Source organism: Mastomys coucha, unplaced genomic scaffold (genome assembly GCF_008632895.1).
Source record: "Mastomys coucha isolate ucsf_1 unplaced genomic scaffold, UCSF_Mcou_1 pScaffold9, whole genome shotgun sequence".
NCBI lineage: Eukaryota > Metazoa > Chordata > Mammalia > Rodentia > Muridae > Mastomys > Mastomys coucha.
In genome coordinates, this window is record NW_022196915.1 from 65,118,744 (window position 1) to 65,142,683 (window position 23,940).

General features: G+C 43.1%; 1 protein-coding gene across 10 annotated transcripts in view; it reads right to left on the reverse strand.

Moving 5' to 3' along the window:
• Dgkh (diacylglycerol kinase eta) overlaps window positions 1-23,940 on the reverse strand; it is a 159,490-nt gene that overhangs the window by 48,818 nt on the left and 86,732 nt on the right. For 7 of the 10 annotated variants that reach the window (XM_031362511.1, XM_031362519.1, XM_031362510.1 and 4 more), the window contains 6 exons: window positions 8,057-8,161; window positions 7,650-7,782; window positions 5,214-5,320; window positions 4,425-4,550; window positions 2,796-2,898; window positions 1,537-1,696 (listed from right to left, as the gene is read on the reverse strand). In XM_031362511.1, coding sequence (XP_031218371.1) covers window positions 1,537-1,696; window positions 2,796-2,898; window positions 4,425-4,550; window positions 5,214-5,320; window positions 7,650-7,782; window positions 8,057-8,161 — 734 coding nt within the window. Of the gene's footprint in view, window positions 1-1,536; window positions 1,697-2,795; window positions 2,899-4,424; window positions 4,551-5,213; window positions 5,321-7,649; window positions 7,783-8,056; window positions 8,162-23,270; window positions 23,431-23,940 lie in introns of all 10 variants that reach the window. The other 3 variants (XM_031362515.1, XM_031362514.1, XM_031362516.1) reach the window with 2 other exon arrangements.

Here is a 23,940-nt window from a genome sequence, read left to right on the forward strand (position 1 = left end):
CTCCCCCCTTCTCTTTCCACATGCTCATAGCTGGCCTCTCCTCCTCTTCTTCCTCCTCCTCCTCTTCCTCCTCCCCCTCCTTCTCTCTCTGTCTCTGTCTCTCTGTCTCTGTCTCTCTCGGCCTTTCTCTGTCTCTACTACCCTCTCAATTCCCCTCCCCATGCCCTGAATAAACTCTTTTCTATACTATACCATCCTGTGGCTGGTCCCTCAGGGGGAAGGGATGCCTAGGCATAGACCCGCTGAGAGACACCCCCTTCCCCCACACCTTACCACACATCCACCAAAACATACTCCTTTTCTCCTTATCTTTTTATAAACACAACACCACGGGGCACACTGGGCTGCTCCTAAAAACACCCACCAGGCCTCCCCAACGACCTGGCTCTCAGCACCCTCCCCTCCTCTCAGTTGCAGGCCTTCTTCCTTTGACTAATGTCTCCCTTTATGTCATTCTGTCCATATTCACTGACCCTTAGTAAACCTTAGGTCCTCCGCCAACAACCTCCAGAAATCACACAAGGAGAGACACTCGGAGGCTGAGAGAATAAATGGCTCCTGCACTAGAAGACATACAACACCCCCACAGAAAATGTATACATATACCATCACACACAGGCACGGAAAGGTTACCCTAAGGTGTAACCCCACAATGAAAATGTCAGGCATCACATAGACAGCATCACAGAATGGTCAACAAAGAAGTCCCTTAGCATTTATCGAAGTCAGCCTGAGACCCTTCAGGGCTGAAGTACTGAATAGGCCCCCTTTGGTTAAGTCATGCACTGTGTGTGTATGGATATAAATCTGAGTTAGTTTTCTATGAAGATAATTTTCTGATATTTGTATTTGACATCTGTGCAAGTTTATGTGATACACTTAAAATACTTTTGTACACATTTTAGAATTTGAAAGTTACGCTAACAAGTTTGGAATTGATATAAGGAACCTGAATGCCACCAGGAAGTTTTGTGTTAAAATCCCTAATTAAGGAGCATATCTTTAATCCCAGCACTCAGGAGGTAGAGACAAGCTGTCTATAGGTCCCAGGCCAGCTTAGTTCTCAGACTTCAGCCAGGGCCTCAGAGTTCTCTCTCAAAAAACAAACAAAAAAACAAACAAGGACAATAACAGATAATGAGAAAGTTAGCTTAATGATGAAGGCCTGCTCAGGATGCACATGTCTACAGAGCCAATCACCAGACTGACTTAAAAAGGACAATACTAAACCAAAAGATGACAAAGCTCAAATATAGAAAGGTTCAAGAACAACAAAGATGCCTAATGGAAAATGTAATTTTTCTAGGTTTGTTGGTTTGCTTTAGATTTTAGAGACAGATTTTCTCTGTGTGGCCCTAGCTGTCCTGGAACTCCGAATGCAGAGCTCTACCTGTCTTTGCCTCCCAAGTACTGGGATTAAAGTTGTCTGCCACCACCACCTGGCTTGGAAATTAATTTTCATGAGCAGTAGAGCCAGGCACATCTCATGCTTAGAACTGTATTTCACTCAAGTAGGATTTATCGGAAATGAATTACCCTAAATGAGGCCCTCCATTCATTAAATCGAACACCTGAGCCGGGTTGAGCAACTGTTTAAAGCGACGAAGGAACTTCACGCCCTGATTATCTCCACTCTTAGAGTTGACGAATACCAAGAGAGGGCTGACACAGAATGAAAAGGTTGCTCGACAGAAACCTGCAAAACAAGCCCGGGACAAGATTAATATGCACTTCTTTCAAATTATTAACAGGCATTCAGAAAAAGGAAAAGAAATGAATGACAACAAGGAACCTTCCTTACTGCTGGCACATCACTGTAATCTAGTCCCCCAGTTGAACTGAGTTTAGTATTTGCATCCTAGCAATATAAAACTCATGGTTTTGAACATTACAGTGAGAAAGCACACCAGTGACAGTAAGAACCTCAGTCGTGGAGTATCTGAAGTGGACCACCAGCCTTACTAATCTTTATGCTAGCCTATGAGTTCACAGTGGTCAAATGATTCATGCTCAATTTTCTAATGGTTCTTTATAGAGGCCTGAGAAAATACTTTAAAATGTGTAATAAATGAAAGAGATATTGGGGGTGGGGAGAGCTATCAAGAACACACCCCCTGAGCTTTACATCCACATACACAGCTGTTAAACATCTGTGCATGAAGCACAGCAGAAGACTAAAACAACACATTGCAAAAGCCATTCGTAACGTGGCCTGTGGAGAAGGAAGTAATGAGCGTCCCACTCTAAGACCAGCGATGTCAGAGAGTCCCCTCAGCACGTAACAGTTAAGCCTCCCCAGATTCTAGAAACAGCAAATGCATTTAGAGGAACACAGATGCCTGCAATGACATTACAGGAGAGCTAATCTTAATAGTAGCCCCTGCTAATGGGCAGCTTCAATTACGGTGAGAGAACACACGCAAATTAACCTTTCAGGAGCTCAGTACAAAATGACAATCTTTTTTCATTCGTTGGGATGTAAAAAAATAAAAATTAAAATAAATTGTAAGTCTTGTGCACAGTGATCTGGCCAATGTGTTAATGGCTACACTACAACTTTTAATTCAAAATATTCATTTGGGCTGGCAATGTTGCTCAGTGGTTGGACACATGCTTAGCTCTTTAAGATCCTGGGTTTTATTCCCAGCATCACAAGAATCAACTAATTAAACAATCAAGTATACCTTCCAGTATTTATAAAAACTGACCAGAATAGCCAATTACAGTTTATCATTGGAAATTAAATCAACAGTAAACATGTTAGAAATACACATACTTACACCACTGCTACGTACCATCAGAGTCTGTGCTATTCAGTGCAATCGGAGGTATGATGGAGACTTTACACTGGCCGAGTGGGCAGACGGGATGGTACACGTCTTTGCAGGCAGTGTGTACCTGACAACAAACCAAAAAACCTTCAAGAACTGTAAAAACAACAAACCAATGTGTTATAAACAACACCTACAGACCTATTTGTTCAGGATCAACACCTCCACAAAATGTTCAGTGTTTAGGAAACCACTAAAGGTATATTTATATTTACCCTTCCAGGAAACAGGCTTCCACTATACATGAGAGACTGCCCAGAGCAGTCTACTCCTATGGTTATCCAAAGGAAGTGCTATGTAGTAGGAAAGCAGGAAGAGATGAGGAATGGCAAGAAGGGAGATATGAAGGAGGGAAAGAAGGGGGGTAGGGAGAGAAGAAAGAGGAAGGCTGCAGGCACAGTATCTCAATGTCATGGTCATAAAATTTAATAAAAGTAAATAAAATCTGCCATGTGCAAGCTCTTCTGCAGTGATGCTACAACCTTCTAGCCTAATTTACCTTAGCTTATGTATTTGTGTGTGCAGCTGCAAGCACATGTATGACTACTTCCTCAGCTAGACCACTGCTCTGCAAGGCAGAGGAGAGAAACAGAAGACTCGAGTCAATATTGGTGAGACATTGTGATTGAGGAAACACAGGGTTACTTCTCTATGGAGGAGTCTGCCTGCTCAGAATAGCTCGTGTGTCCACCTACAGAGCCTGTAGCTAGTCAAGCAGCCAGTCCACAGACATTTATTTGATATGGCTTTATTTAATTGGCCCTTTAAGAAATACATGCGTTGACTAAGCCAAACATTTCAGGAAGATAACTAAAATTTAATGAAGATTTTCATTCACCTGATGACCTATCTGGGGACAATTCTCAACTATGACAGAATAATTAACAAAAAGTGTTTTCTAAAAAAATTAATGTGCACAGGTAGTTCTGTGCACACAGTCGCCTCCTCACACAGCTGTCCTCACTCGGTCAGAGACCCTGTTCTCATAACATCTCATAGAAAGGAAACTATTCCTTGGCTCATATGCAAGTTTTTAAAAATATTTATTTATATAGCAGACATATAATGTCAATCGCAGCAGCGCATAACATACTGAGTTTGGCCTTGTGTCAGAGGACAGACCCAGGGCTGCTGAAAAATAACATTTCAGATATCACCTTGGAGCAGGACTTTCTAGGAGTACCACGTGGCTTAAGTAGGGGGAGGGAAGGGTAGGCAGGATGGGTCGCTGAATAGAGTGGCTACAGTGTGTTAGAATCAATATAGAAAACTGTATGAGACAGGATCCGTCTGAACACAAGCAACCTCTATGAATGGGCCATTTGAAAATAGACCAGGGAGAGAAATAAATAAAAACATACATGTACGCACACGCACACACACACACATGTGCACGCACAAACACACACACACCCCGCTGCCATGCTAGAGGAAATATACTTCAAATACATGGGTGAGTACCATTATGTCACAAAGGGATGTGTGTGCAGCCAGGGTCGCTCTGCCAGAAATGAGTTGCTTTGCCTCTTGATCACAGATGAGCCAGTTAGGGAAAGACGCTAATTTAAAAGTATAGACTGCTCTCACCCTTACCATTGTCTTACACCAAAGGCATTTCCAATCTTGTAGGCGAAGAACACTGCCACATGTTTTGTCACAGACTGCACATTTGGCACTCACAGGCAAGTTGCCTTCAAGCCACTGGTGAGGCATGGCAACCTGGGGACAGGAAGAAGGAGTGGTCAGAGCGAAGCCAGAGGATGGGACCCTCACTCTGAGAAAGATGGGGAAGGGCTGCTTCTTCCTCTACAGACTCAATCGTGTGTGTCCCGAGAGTCCTTCGCTCACTTCATTCACATTTATGGAGCAGCTAGCCTTCCTGAATCCTGAAGGTATGCATAGAAAGGGCAAAGGCTCACTTCAGCAGAAATCTAGCTGAAGAGAAAGGCACAGAAAGGCTTAGAGTACAGTGATCTGCAAAGGCTTCCCATGCAGGATGCAGTGGAATCCAGGCTTGGAGGGGGCACTGATGAGAGGAAGACCCTGAATTTGCAGAATGAGCATCTCAGCTAAGCGCTGAAGACCACGGAGTTCCTTAGAGAAAGGACTTTCACAGCAGCCCAGCCAAGAGCCATTCCTAAACCTTACTTAAAAGCGATTCCCCTACAAGCAGAAAACTGAGGAACGCTATGAAACAACTAATTAAAAGTCAAAACTCACAATCAACTAACACTTGCAATGTAACCCAAATAACCCACATTCCCACTTAATTGCCATTATGCTTTGCCAAGAGCAGACGTGTGAGGAGTTGCTGGGGGTGGGGGTGGGGCTGGGCTGGGCGGGGCAGGGCGGGGCAGGGCGGAGGTGGGGGGCGGAGCTTACACCATCCTCATCTTCTATGATGTCCTTTCCGATGGAGGCCAGTGTGGTCCATTTGCAGTTGTTTGTTGCCCTCACTGCACATCTTTTGTGAGCCTTGAACTTACACACTAAAAAGATAATCATAAAACAGTTAAGGAACTTACTGCATGGCATTTTTAAAAGGGGAGAAGAAAGAGACGTTTTGTTTTGTTTATTTTAAAGGTTTAAGATCCAGCCGTAGTAACTGAATCTTAAAATTTAAAGTCCTTGTATTTATAAAACAGCAATAATGTAACATAATAGATTGCTGAGGGAAGAGAAACTAAATAAACACAAAAGAATTAGTTCTTCAGAAGAAAAACAGGAGACATACTCACACACCCAAAATAATCCAGTAACCAGAGTACCTGTAAAATCCCACTCTTCACTCTAGGGATAGAGTTCCCTCTTTGGATGTGTTTAATCTGAGAAAATTCACTGAGGTAAATATTTCTGACGTTTGCATTGCCAAGTGTTTATATTAACAGTTTGAAACTGTCATATGGGAAAGACGGCCCAGAGGTGTTTAAAGTGCAAGCACAATAAGAAAACAATCAGGCAGCTTGGAAAACGGTCAAAAAGACAGCATAGTATTACATTGGACCTGGGCCTGTGGCTTATCCCTTTAATCCCAGCACTCAGGAGCTGGAGGCAGGTGGATGTCTATGAGTTCAAAGCCGGCCTGAAATAAAGTGAGCTCCACACAAGGACATAGAAGATGGTAAAGTTTACATAATTCAAAAGCTTGCCACTAAAAATGAAACAGCTCTTTGGTTGGTGGTTTAGTCCCTGGGAGCTCTGGGGGGTCTGGCTGGTTGATATTGTTGTTGTTCTTCCTCTGGGGTTGCATGATTGACTGTAAGTATGTGAGGAGGGGAGCAGTGAAGGGGAGGGAGGATGGGCTCGAAGGCTCATGGAGGGTGGACCAGGAAGTGGGACAACATTTGAAATGTAAATAAAATAATTAATAAAAAAAACCAAAAATATGAAACAGCTCATTTAAAACAAGCACAGAGCTTTGTAATAATAAAGTGCTTTCTGCAATGGGCCTTGAGATTCACAACCCTGCGTAACAAGTACTGACAAGCCTGACTGTTGCTATGGTCACCAAGAAATGCAAGTGACTCTTCTGCACCTATGTTTTGTAAGGTGGCAACTGAGTTTCTCCAGAGAGGGCTGAAAAATACTGCATTCCCTGACCTACAACATCATTACCTAAAACCACAAAAAATACTTCACAAATACTATGGTAAAATTATGGCTTTTATTCCAGTATTTACTTTTTAACCATGCTGAATCTTCCTAAATATTAAACAGTAGTTAAGACAATTATCCATATTTATATATATAGTGACTTTTTAAAAAGTTACCGCTTAAACTTGTTTTGTTCGGATACTATTTAAATAACTATGAAGGACAATTACTCCCTGGGATTATACTTAACACTCTCAATTAAATTAGGGGATTATAAAAAGTACTAATTTTGTTTACAGTGAGTCTACCTGTAAAATCCTGTTTGTGTGCATTAAGCCCAGTCACAGCCTGAGCTGGCCGCAGAGGAAGAGGGTGGGGCCACGGAGCTCAGCCCAGCCTCTGTGTGGAGTCAGTAAACAGCTGACAAGGGAAATTTCAGAGTTTGTTTGGAATCCGTTAGGAGTGGGATCCTGTCACTGCTTTAACTTAAACACTAATTGTATGTGCTCAGAATTCCTCGAGACATGACTGCATTTGAGAAGCAGTTAGTACTAGTCCTATACACAGTTCAAAAAAGCAGTACCCAACGGTCTCCATTCTTCCTCACTGAGGATGTCATGAGATTTCCCTTGGTGGCTTCTGGCAGGCTTGTATTTGGTCCTCCCAGTTCCTAAATGAAGTAATAACTCACACATCTTATCACTAAAAATCCCAGCAGAAAGAGCCTCACACAACGCCATGAGGATGTGATTTAATACAGTGCTTGCCTAACGTGCACGAAGCTCTGAGCTCAATTCCCCAGGTTTGAGCAAAAGAAAAGGAAATTACAAGATTTCCTTAAATAAACCTTAAGTAAAGGAAAATAATTAAAATAATACAATATAAATAACCATTAGGAATTCTGCAGAAGCGTATACTCTGGTCTCCACAGTCAGAACAAAGAAAACTAGAATGTACCAAGCTCGAGGAGGTTTGAGACAGAGGTAGTTCATTCCTTCAAGAGAACGCGGAATTTTGAGGTTGAGCAACAGAATTTCCCCCCAATGAGCCCCATGTGTGTAGAGTTCAACACTGAGCTAGAACAAAACTTGCATCTTGATTGAAAAAAGTCTCCCAGGCCTTGTCCCTACTCAGCTGCTTCCTTCACAGTGGCAAAGAGCCCGAGATAAGGCATCTATGGCACACTAGTCATTGGTAGAACACAAATGCAGATCGCTACAGTACCTTCGCAGGACAGGCCATGGGAGGTCACTCCAGAGAGACTCTCTCTGCACACGTTACAGAAGGTGGGCCGGGCGTGGGAGCAGGCGTACCAGTTATGCATCCCTGAGAAATGTTCCACGTTAAACTGGGCCACCTAGAAAGACAATGTTCAGGCAGAGTTGGCAACCAGGAGAGCAAAGCTATAGGCTCCTGACTGTTTATAACTGTGCATGCTACAGGGAGGACCGAACTTACAACCCATTACTCTCAACACCTAAGACACACTTTAAGGAAAAAACAAAATCGACTCTAAACAGGTTCTAATGAGCTTGCCAATACTAATTTCTCCACAGGCTAGCTTTGGCTCTTTGGCTACTCTTATGGATGTCTGTGCTCTAAGGATAGGAAACAAGTAGATGGTACCTTACCTCATAGGGTTCTCTGCTCTGCACTGACTTCAGGGAGCTGATCCAGTCCTCCATCTCTTTCCTGTTCTCAGCACATAGCATCAGCCTTCTGAATGGAGTGATTATCTGAAAGGGATGGTTCAATCTAATGATCATGAATAACCAACCAAAAACCCAGTCTCTTATAAGACAGTTCCATTCTCTAAGTCTTTATGTCCTAGATGAAGAAAAGAGAAGCCTCTGTAACAGAGATGAGTTTTGTTCTGTGTGATCTCCAGGAAAGGATGGTACTCGGAAGTCTTTGCCAGTCTCTGAAGCTGTTGCTACTATTAGGGCTATTTAGCCCTTTCTAAAGGCGACTCCCACAAATAAACAAGCATCCTTACTGCACCCTGTATCTTAAATAAACAAGCATCCTTACTGTACCATGGATCTTACTGCAGGGATTGTATCTTATTGCATGGATTGTAGGATTGTATCTTACTGCAAGGATTGTATCTCACTGTTCGGATTGTATCTTACTGCAAGGATTGTATCTTACTGCATGGATCGTATCTTGAAATCTGGTTTTAAATATACTTTGAAGTAATTTGAAATGAAACATCGGTTTCAATATGGAAAAGTTTTACATTGAAAATAAAAAGAAATGTAGTGTTACACCTCATAACTTACTATAGTACTACTTCCTATGTGATTCAGAGTCATATGAAGGCTTATCCCTCTTACTGTGCAGAAATTGATAGTGCCACTCTTTAGTCAGAGCACACCAAAGGACTTAGAAAAAAAAAAAAAGCAAATTAATTGTATTAAGGACCTTAAAGCAGATGGAATGGAAAATTCCAGCTGATATAGCACCAGAGGTGTTTCAAAGTAAGACTCTGACATTCTGCTTATATACCATGCACGCTGCCTTGAAGTTGCTGAGACCTTAGCACTCACGGCAAGGACCATTTATGTGTTTGTGGTACAAAAGCAAGCAAATTATTTTCAAATAATGTTAGAGATGTATTTGTACAGCAAATATAAAAGTTCCCCAAGTCCGACCACTTAATCAACTAATAAACATAAATATCTTACTATATACACAGCAGATACTATGAGTGATAATTATAAAGATTACAAATCTATAAGAAAAATTAAAGGGGCCATTCTTTAAACTAGGGGACCAAGCCACCACCGATCTAAGCAAGTCTAGCGTTGCAAGCAAGAGACATGAGCCCGTCCGAGCCACTCACCAGCCACAGTCTCCTCACTTGTTATTAGACTACACCGTCTTCCTGAAGCCCAGCTCTTACTACTTCTGACAGGCATGTGCACTTAAATAGACCAGCACGGGGCCACGTGGCACCGGGGCACCAACTGCCCTGCTTTGCGTCTTTGTTAATTGCACATGAAATCGAAGACAGCCTCGCTTTTGCGTTTTCTTGCTTTAAACGACCTTCTTTGGGTAAAGCTTATTAGCAGTTGGTCACTTCTCTTCCTGAATAAATAGTTAATGCAAAGAGCAATGCCTCTCTCATTACTGGGGAGCCAAATGGATGCTTTATTGCTTCAAAATGTTTTTCTAGGGCAGTTCATCAAATGTGGCAGAGAGGTACCATTAAATCATAATACATTCCTGGCTCTGGAGGCTGGCACAGCACCCAGAAAGCTCCATGTTTCCCTGGCTCACTGGTGTTATCTGAGTAAGCACTGCCTCTAGCCTTTACTGACTTTAGCTATGTTCTAGGGCTCCTTTTAGGTGTCATCTCATGCTTTGATTTTGCTCCTTGTGGAATTCTGGGCAAAGCATAGTGACCGGCAGGCAAAACTAAAGAGCTTTTAAAACCATCATGAATGTAAAAGGCAGGAGAACAAAAGGCAGGCAATGACTTCTAAATGTTCATAGAGATCTTAGAACTAGACAGATGCTTCAGTTCTAGAGGATCCCAGCAAGGCTGTGTAGCTCAGTCGTGGGCACACCTTACATGCTAACGGAGTTAAGAATACATGCTTGCAATTTCCACTTTTCAATCAAGACATTATTAAAGGTGACCAATAATGAGCAAGTAAAGAGCATCACATACTTCAGACCAAAAATTAAGTTTTTCAGAGACAAAAACGGTACAGTTATTTTGATGCATGGGTTTTCCAATTGCTCACAATTAAGAATTCATTTATCATAAAGCCACATTCTAAGAAGTCAGTGTGAAAAGAAAAATACCAGCTCTTCATAAATGATGTGGAACAAAGATGGCTAGCTTTGTAGCTGTGGTACTAAAAAGCCAGTAAACCTGAAGCATCCAAGCCTGGCCCTCTCTCTATGGGCTCATCCCTCAGCCAGTCTCCATACACTACGTCTCCTCCCCACAGGCTCTGGTTAGTCTCCATCACTCCAGCCCCATTTCTCACCAAATTTTGCAAAGGAAAAGTTTGAGGGAGGGCAAACTCAGAAAATTATTGGCTTCTTAGCTGAAAATATATCTGACTCAGACTTCATTTTGATCAAAGGCAGCCCAGGCCTAATGGGAGGCCAGAAGTCCTTTCACACATTAGAGAAGATGGGGCTTTCTTCCTACATCTGTTGGAGCACGTCCGGGAAGTTTCTGGAAGCAGAGGCTGTGCTACCTCCCTCAAAGGATCTGAAGCTTACCCATCCTACAGTGCTCCCCATTCTCTATCTGTAACTCTCTCTTCCTGTCACGCCAATAGGCACTCACTGTCTGCACATCTGAACTAGTGTTCCTGCAACTATGGCAGTCCCCAAGACACTGGAGTCCACACCTAGTAATGACATCAGTCATTTAATAGGTATGCACAGAGAGCCAAAGCGGGCTTGTCAGAAGAGTCTGTAAGGAAGGGAGGGAAAACATAGATTTGCTTGTTTGGAAAACTGGGTGGTACCAAGCAGTGGCATCTAACTTGGTTTCTTAAATGGCACCTAGGGAAGTAGACAACATCCCCTTAAGTAGGCATGGTTAACAGTGAGTTATTGGCAAAAACAATCCATCCAACCACACCATTATTCACTTCTAAGACTCAAGAATATCTCAGCCTGGCTGAGGAAGGAGACTCTTTAATCCCAGAAAGTGGGAAGGCTGAGGCAGAAAAAAATGTTTTGAATCTGAGGCCTTCCTAGACAAGATAGTTAATTCCCTCTTCAGGCTGGGCTACGACACAGTGAGACAAGAGAGGGGGAAGAGAAGGAGAGAAAAAGTGGGAGGAATCCATCTGATGAAGCATTAAAAAGAATCCTATGAAACTGTAACACCATGGTACACAAGCTAAAAAAAAAAAAAAGCCAGATACGCAGCCAAATACTATCAAGATTATAGACCGATTTAATTCTTTTTCTTCCTTTATCTGCAGTTTTTTAAAGCAATTATATAGTACCTCTGTAATAAAAACCATTTAATATTTTACCGACAGATGGAGGTTTAAATTTGTAAAAGTGTGCATGAAGGTTTAGGTGGGGAGAAAGATGGGGAGAGAGAAGGATGAGGAGGCCAGAGGGAGAGATAACCAATCCTAGACATACTTGGAGAGTGTGTGGAAACCTACTGCTTCATGAGCTTCCTACGGAGTTTCACTGGAGTTATCCTCGGCGGGGGTTAGGGTCCTATCAGAAGCTAAAGGCTGTCAAAAAACACCAACTGTCAGATGTGGGGTACTTGCCTTCCAGTTGTTGGTCAACTGTGTCCCAAAGGATAGAGGATCCCGCCCCCAACACACACACACACACACACACACACACACACACACACACACACACTATAGGTTACTATCATTGCTCTTGGTTAACCACAAGAACTCCATGTTAAGACCCCATTGCTGAAGATACACCATACGCTTTTGTCACAGGACATGGAAAAATCAAGTTGGTTCTGATCAAAATCATCTCGCCTGTGAGCTAGTTTCCATAGCACTGGAAAGTGCGATGCTGGGGGCCTGGAGTGGGGCCGGAAGTCACCAACAATCTATCCCAGTTGTGAACCCAGTGAACTTAAATACCGACTGGTATGGCAAGATATACCCATAGGTGCCAGGGCGGCCCAAATGTTATAGAGGTAACCTACCACTTTCTGACTGGCTTTAAAGCACGCTCCACAGGAGAGATGCACCTAGCCAAGAATCCATGGCTGGAGAGCTGACACGCCCCTGGGGTGAACCTACCTCTGTCTGGTCTTCTGCTAAATGGATACAATGTCAAACTGCCCTCTAAAATCAGTCTCTCAAGCCCTACATTACTGTAGACCTCAGACCTCATCAGAAAAGTTCCCTTTCAGAAATGGGCTGTGGTTAATGCAGAAACCCATAACTGTTCCGAGTACAGACAATAAACGTCTGTGGGAGGCTCAGCTGCAAATAGGATTGCCCATATCCCTCCCATCCCCACCACCCCACACGCCCCACAGAGATTGCTATACACAAAGACTCGGGGAAAATGGAGGGCGAGGAAAGATGTGAAAGCCAGTGGCTGGGAGGACTGAAGCAGAGCAGCGGCTTCAGATGTAACACAATGACTGTACCAATGTGATCACAGCAGCTCTGGTTCCACGCAGGAGACCTGCACAAGATGAAGCCAAGTGAACAGTTCGGCAGGGTACAGGGAGGGCTCCGTGAGTTCTCACACCTAACTAAGGAGATTCTGGGGAAGGCAGAGTCAGTTTTCCTCAAGTGTGTGACCCCTGGTAGGTCAACCACATTGCAGGGGTTGGCTCCAAACCCAAAAGTAAACAAGCTGTACAGACTGGACTCAGTGGAAAAAGGAAGAGAGAAGAAGGAAGAGGAGGAGGGAGAGGAGGGAGAGGAAGAGGAAGGAGGGGAGGAGGGGGAGAAAGAGACAATGACAGCGAAAAGTTGGGAGGGTGCAGAGACGTGGGAGGTATATCTAGAAGATATACCTTTCTCTGGGGAGAAAGGTGAGAGATGAATTTGACCAAAATATACTGTATGGAATTTTAAAGAATAAAATATGTCTTTAAAAGACGATTTAAATATATGGTGGACCTCCGTAGGATCCCTCAAGCTCTTCTATATCTCAGAATCACCTGGTTTGCTTGCGTTTCAAATCTCAGTTTACAAGTTACTACTCTCCCATCTAATGAAGGTACAGGTAGGTACCAATTCTTAAAACAAACAAACAAACAAACAAACAAACAAAAAAATCCAGGTGATTTAAAAGTAGAGACGAGTTGGAGAACCAATGTGTACAGGTAATTTTCTTTCTATACAACAATGTTTGAGCTCCCAAAGGAAAGAAGTTTCTCAGGAGAAGTAAATCAGAGGGAACGGTCTGCAGTCATGGTAACCATGCCTGAATCACACCAGCATCTTCTCTTGTGTCTGGGGCTGTCACCATGCTTCTGAGCCTCATTCTTTCTGCTGCTGACTAGGGACAGAGCAGTAACTCCGTGGTAGTCGGTGTTCAATTAATGAGACAATCCATGTTAGGCTTCACTAATGGCTGACTATCTCTCACCAGTGACAGAGACCTTAACTGTCATTTACAGATTTCATACATGTTATTTTTTTGTGTTTGTGGTTCAAGATGAAAGTCACAAGAGTTTTCATTTAAAAAAAAATGGAGGTATCTACCAAAATAAAACTGTCTAGTTAACAAACACCATCAGAATTATGACAATGACCTACTGACATCCTCCCTGGACAAAGAAAATAACCAACATATTAAGGGGGTATTTGTGGGGGGAGGATTCTCCTAATTCAGTATACCCAACCTTACCTAAAGCACAGTGGTGATGGAATAAAGCTTGCAAAAAATAAGAGCGAGTCCCTCTCCAGCTGAGATGATTTTAGTCCGCCACCCATTGTTACTATCGATCATAGTTATGCTACAGAAGAGGGACAGCTTTAACTCAAATTATCTGGCTCTGAGATAAACGAAATCCTCCAACGTTCTTGGGCCATTACGTGTCCAACAACGTTTACTGTTAAGAGGTCTTATTTCATATTTTAACCGGCTGTATCCACTCTGTTCAGGACTAGCTGGGTTTTAATCTGGACCTGCCTTGCTGCTATATAAGTTCGCACAGGATGAGAAGTCTTTCCTGGAGAGTGGGGCGAGCGGGAGCTGCACTTGAGCTATAACTTTGTTGTCTACATTTACTATGATTTGACTAATCAGATCTAACGGTAGTGTGCTCTCCTAACCTAGCTTTGCTCTCCTTGTAGTTGCCAACTGCTCGGTCTTAATATACTTCTTCCATCGTCCCCTATGAAATCTAGATGCAGCTCTTTAATTATGTATGTTGCTTTTTTTCTCATCCTTTTTTTTTATGGAGTGAAATAATTCACTTTGACAACTTAAATGTGCCAAACTGCAGTGTGATCATGTATCTTAAGTGACTATTTTAGGAGCAGAGATGCTCCCAGTTTTCAGTGTAGACTGGGGACTGCCACTACCCAAGCACACAGACACGCAAGAGCACAGGTGCACGCCTTCATCAAAACGAACCCAGCCCAGCCCTGACCCCGCTCTCAGAAACACCTTTGTGAGAGGTATGAGGGAAGGTGATAATTTTAGGTGTGATTTTGGATGTGCTCTGGCACAACTACGCAGATGATTTTGTCACTCACCAGGTTATCAACCATGAAAGGTTATTTAAGTGTCTAACTTTCCAGTGCCAGGTCCCGATTATGTCAAAAAGGTACTCTTAACCTTTGTGGGGTTTGGTCCCTCTTTGGCATCCTTCTGAACCCAAACTACATTAATCCCATTTGCCTGCAACATTACTCCTTTTGGGGTCACTGTTCCAAAAATAGCTTTCCATGTATAACACCTGATATAATATGCAAGATCATGATTTCTAGTGTTTCGTTTGGTTGTCCCATATAAACTCTGTACTACTGTGTTGTTTAAAGTAGGTTGAAATCTACAAGAATTTGGTAGGTAGAAATAAAAACAGCCAAAGTCCCATTTTCAACCTGGTCAGTTCATGAATGTCTACTAATACTGGTCCCTGCGGGGATTTGTATTTTGTGAGTTTTACAATGAGCTCCACAAGTGGTCTGGTTTCAGGGTCAGTATTTCTCTTAACTGATCATCCCACTGTTGAAGCCCCATCTGTTTTCTCAGCTGGCAATTATGTACTCAATTTCTTCTGAGGTAGTAATAGATTTAACATATATCTTCTCCAAGGTTGCTTACATTTTAATGGGAGCAATGGCATTACCCTGTAGGACAGAACACAATGGAACAACAGTGACATAATGTCACTGAGTTCATTCAGGGCACTCTGACCGTGGAAAGTGCCTGAGTATTTTCAACTCACAGTAAAATTTAAATGAAGAGAATGTCAGGGTAAGAATAGGCCTTGTGGTGCTGTCACCACGACTCAGTAAGAGTACTTCTTGCTCTTCCTTGTGACCTGGATTCAATTCCTGGCACCCACATAATAGCTCACAACTATCTGTTACTTCAGCTCCAGAATCCTCTTCTGGCCTCTGTTACCACATGGTGCGGTTAGCACTCGGTGCACAGACATGTGCAAAATATAATAAACAAAATCAGTTTTTTTAAAGAAGACATATGCTAGGTAGTGTTGGTACTCTTAATCCCAGTACTTGGTTAGGAGGCAGAGACAGATGAATTTCGGTGAGTTTGAAGCAAGCCTGGTCTACACAGTGAGGTCCAGTATAGCCAGGGCTACACAGAGAAACTCTGTCATGAAAAAAAAATAAAATAAACTAACTAATACTAGTAATAAAAAGAAGGCATCCTCATCAAATCCATGTGATGTACACACACTCATTTTACCTGTGTGAACAGTATAGAACCTCCTCTGAATGGTCAAAGAGAAAGAGAAGTTCCCTGAAGTTCTGAAACACAAATTTCACCATATCCAAGATGAAGCGGAATGATTTATAAAAACACGGGTAGACCATTGATAAAATTAAGACTGATGCCCACGCACACGCGCGTGCACACAGACACACACACACACACACTTCATTACTAATCTGCAGATAAAATTCTAAGAAATGTTCTATTTAGACACCCCACTGAACGTCAGCAACAGCCATGTTTGTACTTGTGCACCAAAGGTACAGACACACAGCCTCTTCAAAGTCCTATGCCTTTGCTTCTCACTGGTCAGTCACTTTGACTGAACTGACCAAAATAACAACTTACAAATCTATGGGAAGGGGGGGGAGATTCCTGTCATGAAGGCTGGCAATCTCAAAAAGTCAAAACAGCCCACACAGGCACTGAGAATATCACAGGGAAGTCTGCGCCATGCCTGCTGATCTATCTGGCATGGAGAAGCTATGTACCTTCTGAACGTAATATTTGTTTCAACTCAAACTCCAAATCAAGTAATTCCCTACACACAGTAACACTGATGTGGGAGGATTCTGTAGCAGCAACAAGTCAAACACTACTCGCTGGTGACAAGGACCAAGACAGACAAAAGCACAAGTACTAAAAAGTAACTTCTGTTGGAAACTTTCAAAGTTACAGATGCAATTATTCTAGGTCAATAAATAGCAAGGGGCCATCCTTTCCAATAGTGTGCCTGCCTCTTTCTTTCTCAGTAGGCATATCTGACTCCAGCCTCGGGCAGAAGGCACTGCCTAACTGATCGCCTCCCATTGTCTCATACATTAAGCATGAGTTAATTGTATACCGCATACTGACTTTAAAAATAGACACTAAGGCTGGGCAGTGGTGGCGCACGCCTTTAATCCCAGCACTTGTTAGACAGAGGCAGGAGAATCTCTGAGTTCAAGGCCAGCTTGGTCTACAGAATGAGTTCCAGGACAGCCAGGGCTATACAGAGAAACCCTGTCTCGGGAGAAAAAAAAAATTGACACTAAGTGATCTGTCTACAATTTGTTATTTCTTACATAGACATAAAAATAGCAACAGTAGTGTTACAGCAAGGAAAATGAAGGGATTTGCTATTCTTTCACTTCGCAATGGTAAACTGTACAGCTGCATTCAGTTCCCTTCGTGGCTTCTGCTTCAGCAGTGTGTGCAATGACAGCTGGAAATGAATGCAGCAGCCTCGCTCTGTAATCACAGGGATGTCTACTGAAGAGTGCCGGGTGAGGTACGATGAGGTGAGATGTGCCTCTTCACCTCATATAAGACAAGGAAAGAGAATGGATGGAACAACAGATGAAATGAAGAACAAGGGGTGGGCAGGGACAAGAGGCGGCCATCACAGAGTCATCCTATATGTGCCTACGTTTTAAATTTGTCCTCTTTCAAAGGACCGTGATGGCTAATCTCCAACATTAACTTTATACATATGACAAGAAGGATCCTCGAATAAAGAACTGCCTCCACCAGACTGGCCTGTGACTACATCTGTGAGGCATTTTCTTGATGACTGACTGATGCAGGAGGGTCCATCCACCCTACTGTGGGCTGCAACTATCCCTAGGCAGGTGAGCCTAGGCTGTATAAGACAGGCTGCTGAACTCGAGCCTTTGAAGTGAGCCAGTCAGCAGCATTGCTCTGTTGTTCCAACCTCTGTCCTCGCCTGTGTGCCCACCATAACTTCCCTCAGTGCTGAACTGTGATCCGGAAGTGTAAGCCAGATAAGCTCTTTCCTCCACTACTTGCTTCTCATCATAGTGTTTATCACATATACAGAAAGCAAACTGAGAAAGCACTGATATATTTCGAACTCCAACCTAAACTCTTTGAGGGACAAGGCGAGAGACTTGAGTGTATCAGTCTCCTTACAGACACTAAATCCTAAGCAATGCTTGGCCCTCAACCCAGACCAAGTGTCTGGCCTCCTACCTTCTTCCCAAGACCAGACTCATTTTATGCAAATATGTCGTCTTCCTTCTCAGTGTAAATGAATGTCCACAGGAGCTAATGAATGAAGGCTTTTGCGCATTGGCTGTAATGGGAAGGGGGTATTGACTGATAAGAGCTATCAAATTCACCTTCCATAATTCATGAATGTCAGAGGCTTTTCTCAAGAGGAAGTCGGCTTGTCTCCCTCACAAATTGGAGCTAGGGGTGTATCTCAGAGGACCAGTGTGTTTACCCTGAAGCCTTCAGTTTAACCCTTGGCACCCCCCAAACACAACAAAACTGAACTCACCCCTATTTCAAGACTAAGAAATCACATCATTGTGGCAGTATCACTTTCCATGTTAATTTAACTTCCATCTATAGCTAGAGTTATTTTTTTAACTGCCTTAATGTATGACAAATTCTAATGCCAATTTCCCTGAGGGGGAAAAATACCTATAGATATAGTGGTCTCTCACTACCAATATATATTTCCTTATATTCTCCTCTCTCCTTTCTCCTCTCTCTTCTCCCATCCCCCTAGTATTTCTACAAAAATATCAAGTACTAAAAACTAAATTTTTATTTAAACTTTAAAAAATAGCATAAAACCAAAATTTTCTTCAACAGAGGGAAAGACATGAGAAGACCTGAGTTAGGACACAGACCGGCTGCAGTGCCTGGAACATTACGGTCTCAGCATATGCTAGAGAGGAGGAGGAGCAGCTTCATGCCAGAATTAATGGCATGGGACAGAGTTTAGATAATAATGGTGGGGTACTGGGGCGATTGTTCAGATGGTAAAGTGCTGGCCTTGCAAGTAGGAGGACCTGAGTTTTATTCTCCAGATTCCAAAGCCAGGCATGGTGCTGTGCACTTATAACTCCAGATCTGTAAGGTGGAAACAGGCAAATTCCCCAGACTGTCTGGCCAGGCAGTCCAATACACCTGATGAGTTCCAGGTTAGCGAGAGACTGTTTCAAAAAACAACATGGTATGTATGACCCGAGGAATGACAACCAATTAATGATGTCCTCTAATGTACATACACACTTGCTTGCACACACACACACACACACACACACACACACACGCACAGAGGCATCTATACATATGTACCATGCACAATGATAATAACTGCAGCTGCTATGCCACAGCATCCCAACCCTATAGATATGTGTGCTCTTTAAAGATGAACGATTAAAAAAAAAACAAAAAACCATGAGAGCCTCTGGCATGAACTAACCATAACGATCAAAACTGCAGCTTCATTGACTAATAAGCAGGTCACTGAAAACCAGGTACACTCAGGGAACAAAATATTTACAAGGTACACAATCTCATATGGCAGGGTATTGGGAGTTTTACAGTGTATGTGAGAAATGGAATTTTCTGCATTAATTGTAATGGTGATGATCACAATGTTCCAGGAATTACTTACGCAGGTTCTTGAAGCCACACCCACTGTAAATTAGTGGTATTAGTTAATGGGCACATTAGAAGTGTGACCGTTCACTTAGTATTTTCAGACTGTGCCCGAGATCGGAACAATGCATTAGCTTCGTTCCCCTGGCACAAGCTCTTTGGTTTGTAACTGTAAATGGCTTTGTACAGCACACATATGCAATGGGAAATTTCAAAACAGAATAATTATCTTGCTTTGTATTGCTCACTACAAATGGGACACTTCTAAAACTTAAATTTTTCCATTAGTCCGTGCTCAAACTTAAGGATACTTAACTTTGCTATAAACTTAAAAGAAGCCATGGAAACAACACCCCCAAATCACTTTAATAGAGCTGAGCGCACCTCTCCAATCGCCTACTTGATGCTCCCAGGAGATCTTACAATTACTTCAAATTCACACTGTCCAGTTTTCACTTCCTGCAAACCTGCTTTTATATCTATTACCTACCCTTGATTCAAGCACAATTTACACTCCAAGTCCAGCTCTGCATTAGCTTCCTCCTCTCTCCCCCTCACCTGAGACACAGCCCTCTAACCTTTCTGCACAGAACTTCTGTCCACACCTTCCTTCCTGTGGTAGACAGCCAGGCTCCTAGCAGTACTGCCCAAGATGCTTCTCATGCTAATTGCTAACTCTGGTCAAGCGCATCAGATGGGAAGCTGCCAGAGAAGGTTCGCAATACATGATTCTTGACAAAAAATTCAAAATACCTTTAGAATGGAAATGTTTGCCTCTTAGGCCTGCCCCGGTTACCAACGTGCCTTCCTAAAGATAAACATCCTTCAGCTTCTTTGCGTATCTCTCCAGAGACCGTCTGCCTATACACGAGAACTATGTGCTCTCTTGAAGTTTAAATACACAAAAATATGTGCATACACAAGCACACAATAATATTATGAAATCTTAACTGCTCTAGATCTGAGTTTTCTCCCTGAATCAAGTGCTGGATTCAGCTTGTATTGTTACGTACACAGCTGCTTCAAATATATGCAATGCATTCAGTGGTGACGTTTTGTCATAAGTCAATCACCTCTGATTGACATACCTGGGTTCTTTCCAGTCTTTTTCTATGACAATGTAAAGTCGATGCCCACGTAATGTATCCCTTGGCAAACAGACATAGAATGGTTCACTATCCATCATGATTGCAGAAGCTGACGCAGTGAAGGCTTGGAGCAAGGCTGAAGCAATTTCTTTACGTTCTTTCTTGTGAAATGTGTGTCCTATTTACATTAACTCCCAGGTTAGAATCTTTCAGAGGTTTTTCTACAATCACTTTGAGAATAACAACCTCGGTCCTTGCTAGTGGACATAACTCTACCCATCATGAAAAGCCTGTGAAGTTAATATGAAAAGTTACAAAGGCCCCACAAGTGTGCTCTGCAGACAGCACAATTGCCCCAACAATCAGAGCTCTGCGACAGGGCAGTTACCATGAAACACTGACTTACTGATGGGACTCTGACAAAGAAAATGAACGAGGTTTGCACAGAACCTGGGACACAGTTGAGAAGATGCTTCAGCCAGCAGAAAGCCTGCCAAGCAAGCACAGGGGCCAAGCATCTGTCCCCAGGGCTCCCACAAAAGCAGAGAGGGAAAGCAGGCACCTATAATCCCAGCACTGGGAAGGGGAAACAGGAGGATCCTGGGACTTACTGGCCAGCCAGTCCAGCACTGGGAAGGGGAAACAGGAGGATCCTGAGACTTACTGGCCAGCCAGTCTAACTGAATAGCAAAAAGAAAAAGATATGGCCACAGCGGGAAGACTCAAAGGAGTCCCAGGACTCCTAAAGTCCATCTTTGGGGTCTCACCATGCAATTTAGGTTGAAGCCAAGCCAAGACACATGTACACATCCTGGCCACAGCGCGGTCTCACCCTCCCTCATGGCTTAGGTTCCTGTCTCTCCTGCAAGATGGTGTGACATGTTGTCAGAACTGTGTGTGGAATCTCTTTCTTAGAGACAAGTTCCTCCTCTGGCTGCCGCCGGGCTTCAGCAATTTGTCTGCCAGAATAAGATTCCCAGGGAAACTCCAGTTTTTTTTTTTTAGGGACAACTGTTCCATATATCTGACAGCAAAGGATGTCTCTCTCTACAATATCCTCTAAGCTCTTAAGAGTTCTGATACTGGTCTGTTTTCCCCTCAAAACAAAAAGACTGTCTTTGGCCTAGAGTTCCCTAGCAGTGCATCAGAGGCTTCTGAGAGTGTCCTGGGAGGGCTGGTGGACCCTCCGCCCTCAGACCCTATTACCTAATGCAGCCTGAGTTTCAGGACTGTCCCACCCGCTTAGCTCACCCACTAGCAGGCCTCAACTGCTGAAGCTAGGGAGGATGGAAGGTCCCCAGCTGGCCATCACTCAACCTCTCGGCCATCGATGGGCTTCCAGTCTCACTGGTCCACTGTAGACCAGGCTGTCAGCTGTCCTAAACTAACACAAACCCATCTCTGTCATCAGGAATCAAGATGTGGTCTTGGCCAAGTATAAACTGAGTCCCAGACACAAAAAAATGAATAAAGCAACAGCTTCTACATGGAAAACCTCTTTCTGGCAACATCTAACTTAGTGACTTTATCAGAAAACTGGATTCCTCCCTAAGACACTAAGTAAAGGGGCTATTCCCCAGTTGTCTAATAAAGACAATTAGCAACCAGCCTATGAACTCACACTAAACAATAAGCAAGTGTTCTAATCATTGCTAACAGGTTCACTGTTCCACATCTGCGTTTTTAGAGGGTGAAGCTTCACCATGAATGGACAGGTTAAAACACATCCTATTGACAATGGTGCTCCTCGGAGCTGGAGAAAGTGCCCAGCACTGAGAGCATCGGCTGCTCTCGCAAAGGTTCAGCTCCAAGTACCCACGTGGCAGCTCACAGCAATCAGTAACTGCAGTTCCAAGGAACCAGACACCCTCCTCTGTTCTCCATGGGTACCAGGCATGCATGTGGAAATGCATGGGTACCACACATGCCGGAAAATGTTCACACACACAAAACAATTTCTAAAAAGCAGACCTTTATCGGGTTACTATGAGCCTGAAAATTCTAATATGCCATTCGTTTTCATGGCAAACACACAAAATTTAAATATTAATTATGCTACTGGATGGCTACAAAAATTTACGCTGAGTAAGTTGTCTGAACCTCTCGGGCCCTTTAACCCGCTTACCAGAGGAGGAACATGCCCTGGTCTTGTTGAGGTGATGAGGTGAGATATAAAACGAAAAGTAGCTCTAGACTCGCTACTCATTATGCTTTATACACCAGAGCTTTCAGAGCCAAAGGTGTTGTTTGCTACTGTATAATAAATACCTCCAACTGCGAAGATCTCGTAAAATAACAGGCTTTCCTTAGTACTATTTTAATTTTTAACATTCGACATAAAACATAATTATTAAGATACATGTTTAAAACCTAAAAGTTGATGCTTTAAATTGCCCAATGAAGCTACAATCTGTGAGATGTGAGACGTGCTCTGTTCTTCAGAGCATGTGCCACAGGATGCAAGGCCTCTGCCGTCCGGAGGCCGCTCCATTCCGGTGGTTATCGCCTAGCAGGCCCCCTTTAGACATATCCAGACACTTAACATTCTATTTTTAAGATTGTTACTATGGCCAGTAACTCATTTGCCCGCATTAGGCCCCTAATACAGGCCCTGACATGAGGCAAGAGACTGTCTTTTACAGAGCCCTTCAGTCTGCACTGCAAACAGGTATCAGAAATCAGAGCTCACCTAAATGAATATGGGGCCAAAGTGTCTTTAACTAAGCCCTTCATCTAGACACATGCACTGAAGTTCAAGTAAATCATGTAGCCCTTCCTCAGAGAATGCACCCATACATGACCCTGAGTAGTCCTTCGCACTGCCTGGACGATTATAACGCCTCTGCACAGCAGAGTGGCTACAGAGGCTGTGGCTGCTAGATCAGGACCTGAGACAGGAACCCTTACCAGTTCCCATGAAGTTCTACAGGAAAAGGATGGTTCTTAATGTTTAATTCCGTATACTTACAAGGGCCAACTGTGGGCCGTGGTGAGTGTGATGTCATCAGCTCACAACCACGTATTTGGAACATATGAAGGTCCTTGAACATGAAACATCCACAGGAAATAGATTTACCATTTGTCCCAAGGCCAAGAAGGCTATGTGGCAGGCTATCATTCACTGGGCTCTGCAATTTGACAGAAACACTAGGGAGGTCAGTCCTCTAAAACAGCCCACCAAGGTATGAGAAACTTCATCTGGACAGAAATGTCCTGTTGGTCTTCACAAAGATCCTCAGAGTAAAACCCACTTAGGACACCAGCTCCATATATCCCTGGCAACAGGCCCAGGGATAAAAAGTTCTTTTTTTTTTTTTCCCCCAGGAAGGAAGGCTGGCCTGTTGTAGCCTAGACTGGCCTCAAACTCATGGCTACACTCCTGCCTCAGCTTCTAAGTAGTATGTTAACATTGAACCATTTTAAAGTATCATAAAATATTTTATTCAACATAGACATAAATTAATTAGTCTGGATAACTATTAGGATTCTAATATTTATGTAATCAAAGCTGAGACCACTGCAATGAATCATGTCTGTAAGACTTACTGGTTTAAAAATAATCTGAGTCACCATTTAGAATACAAAAATCTCATGAAGATGTGATATTTACAGATATATTATAAAAACCCAAACATTAT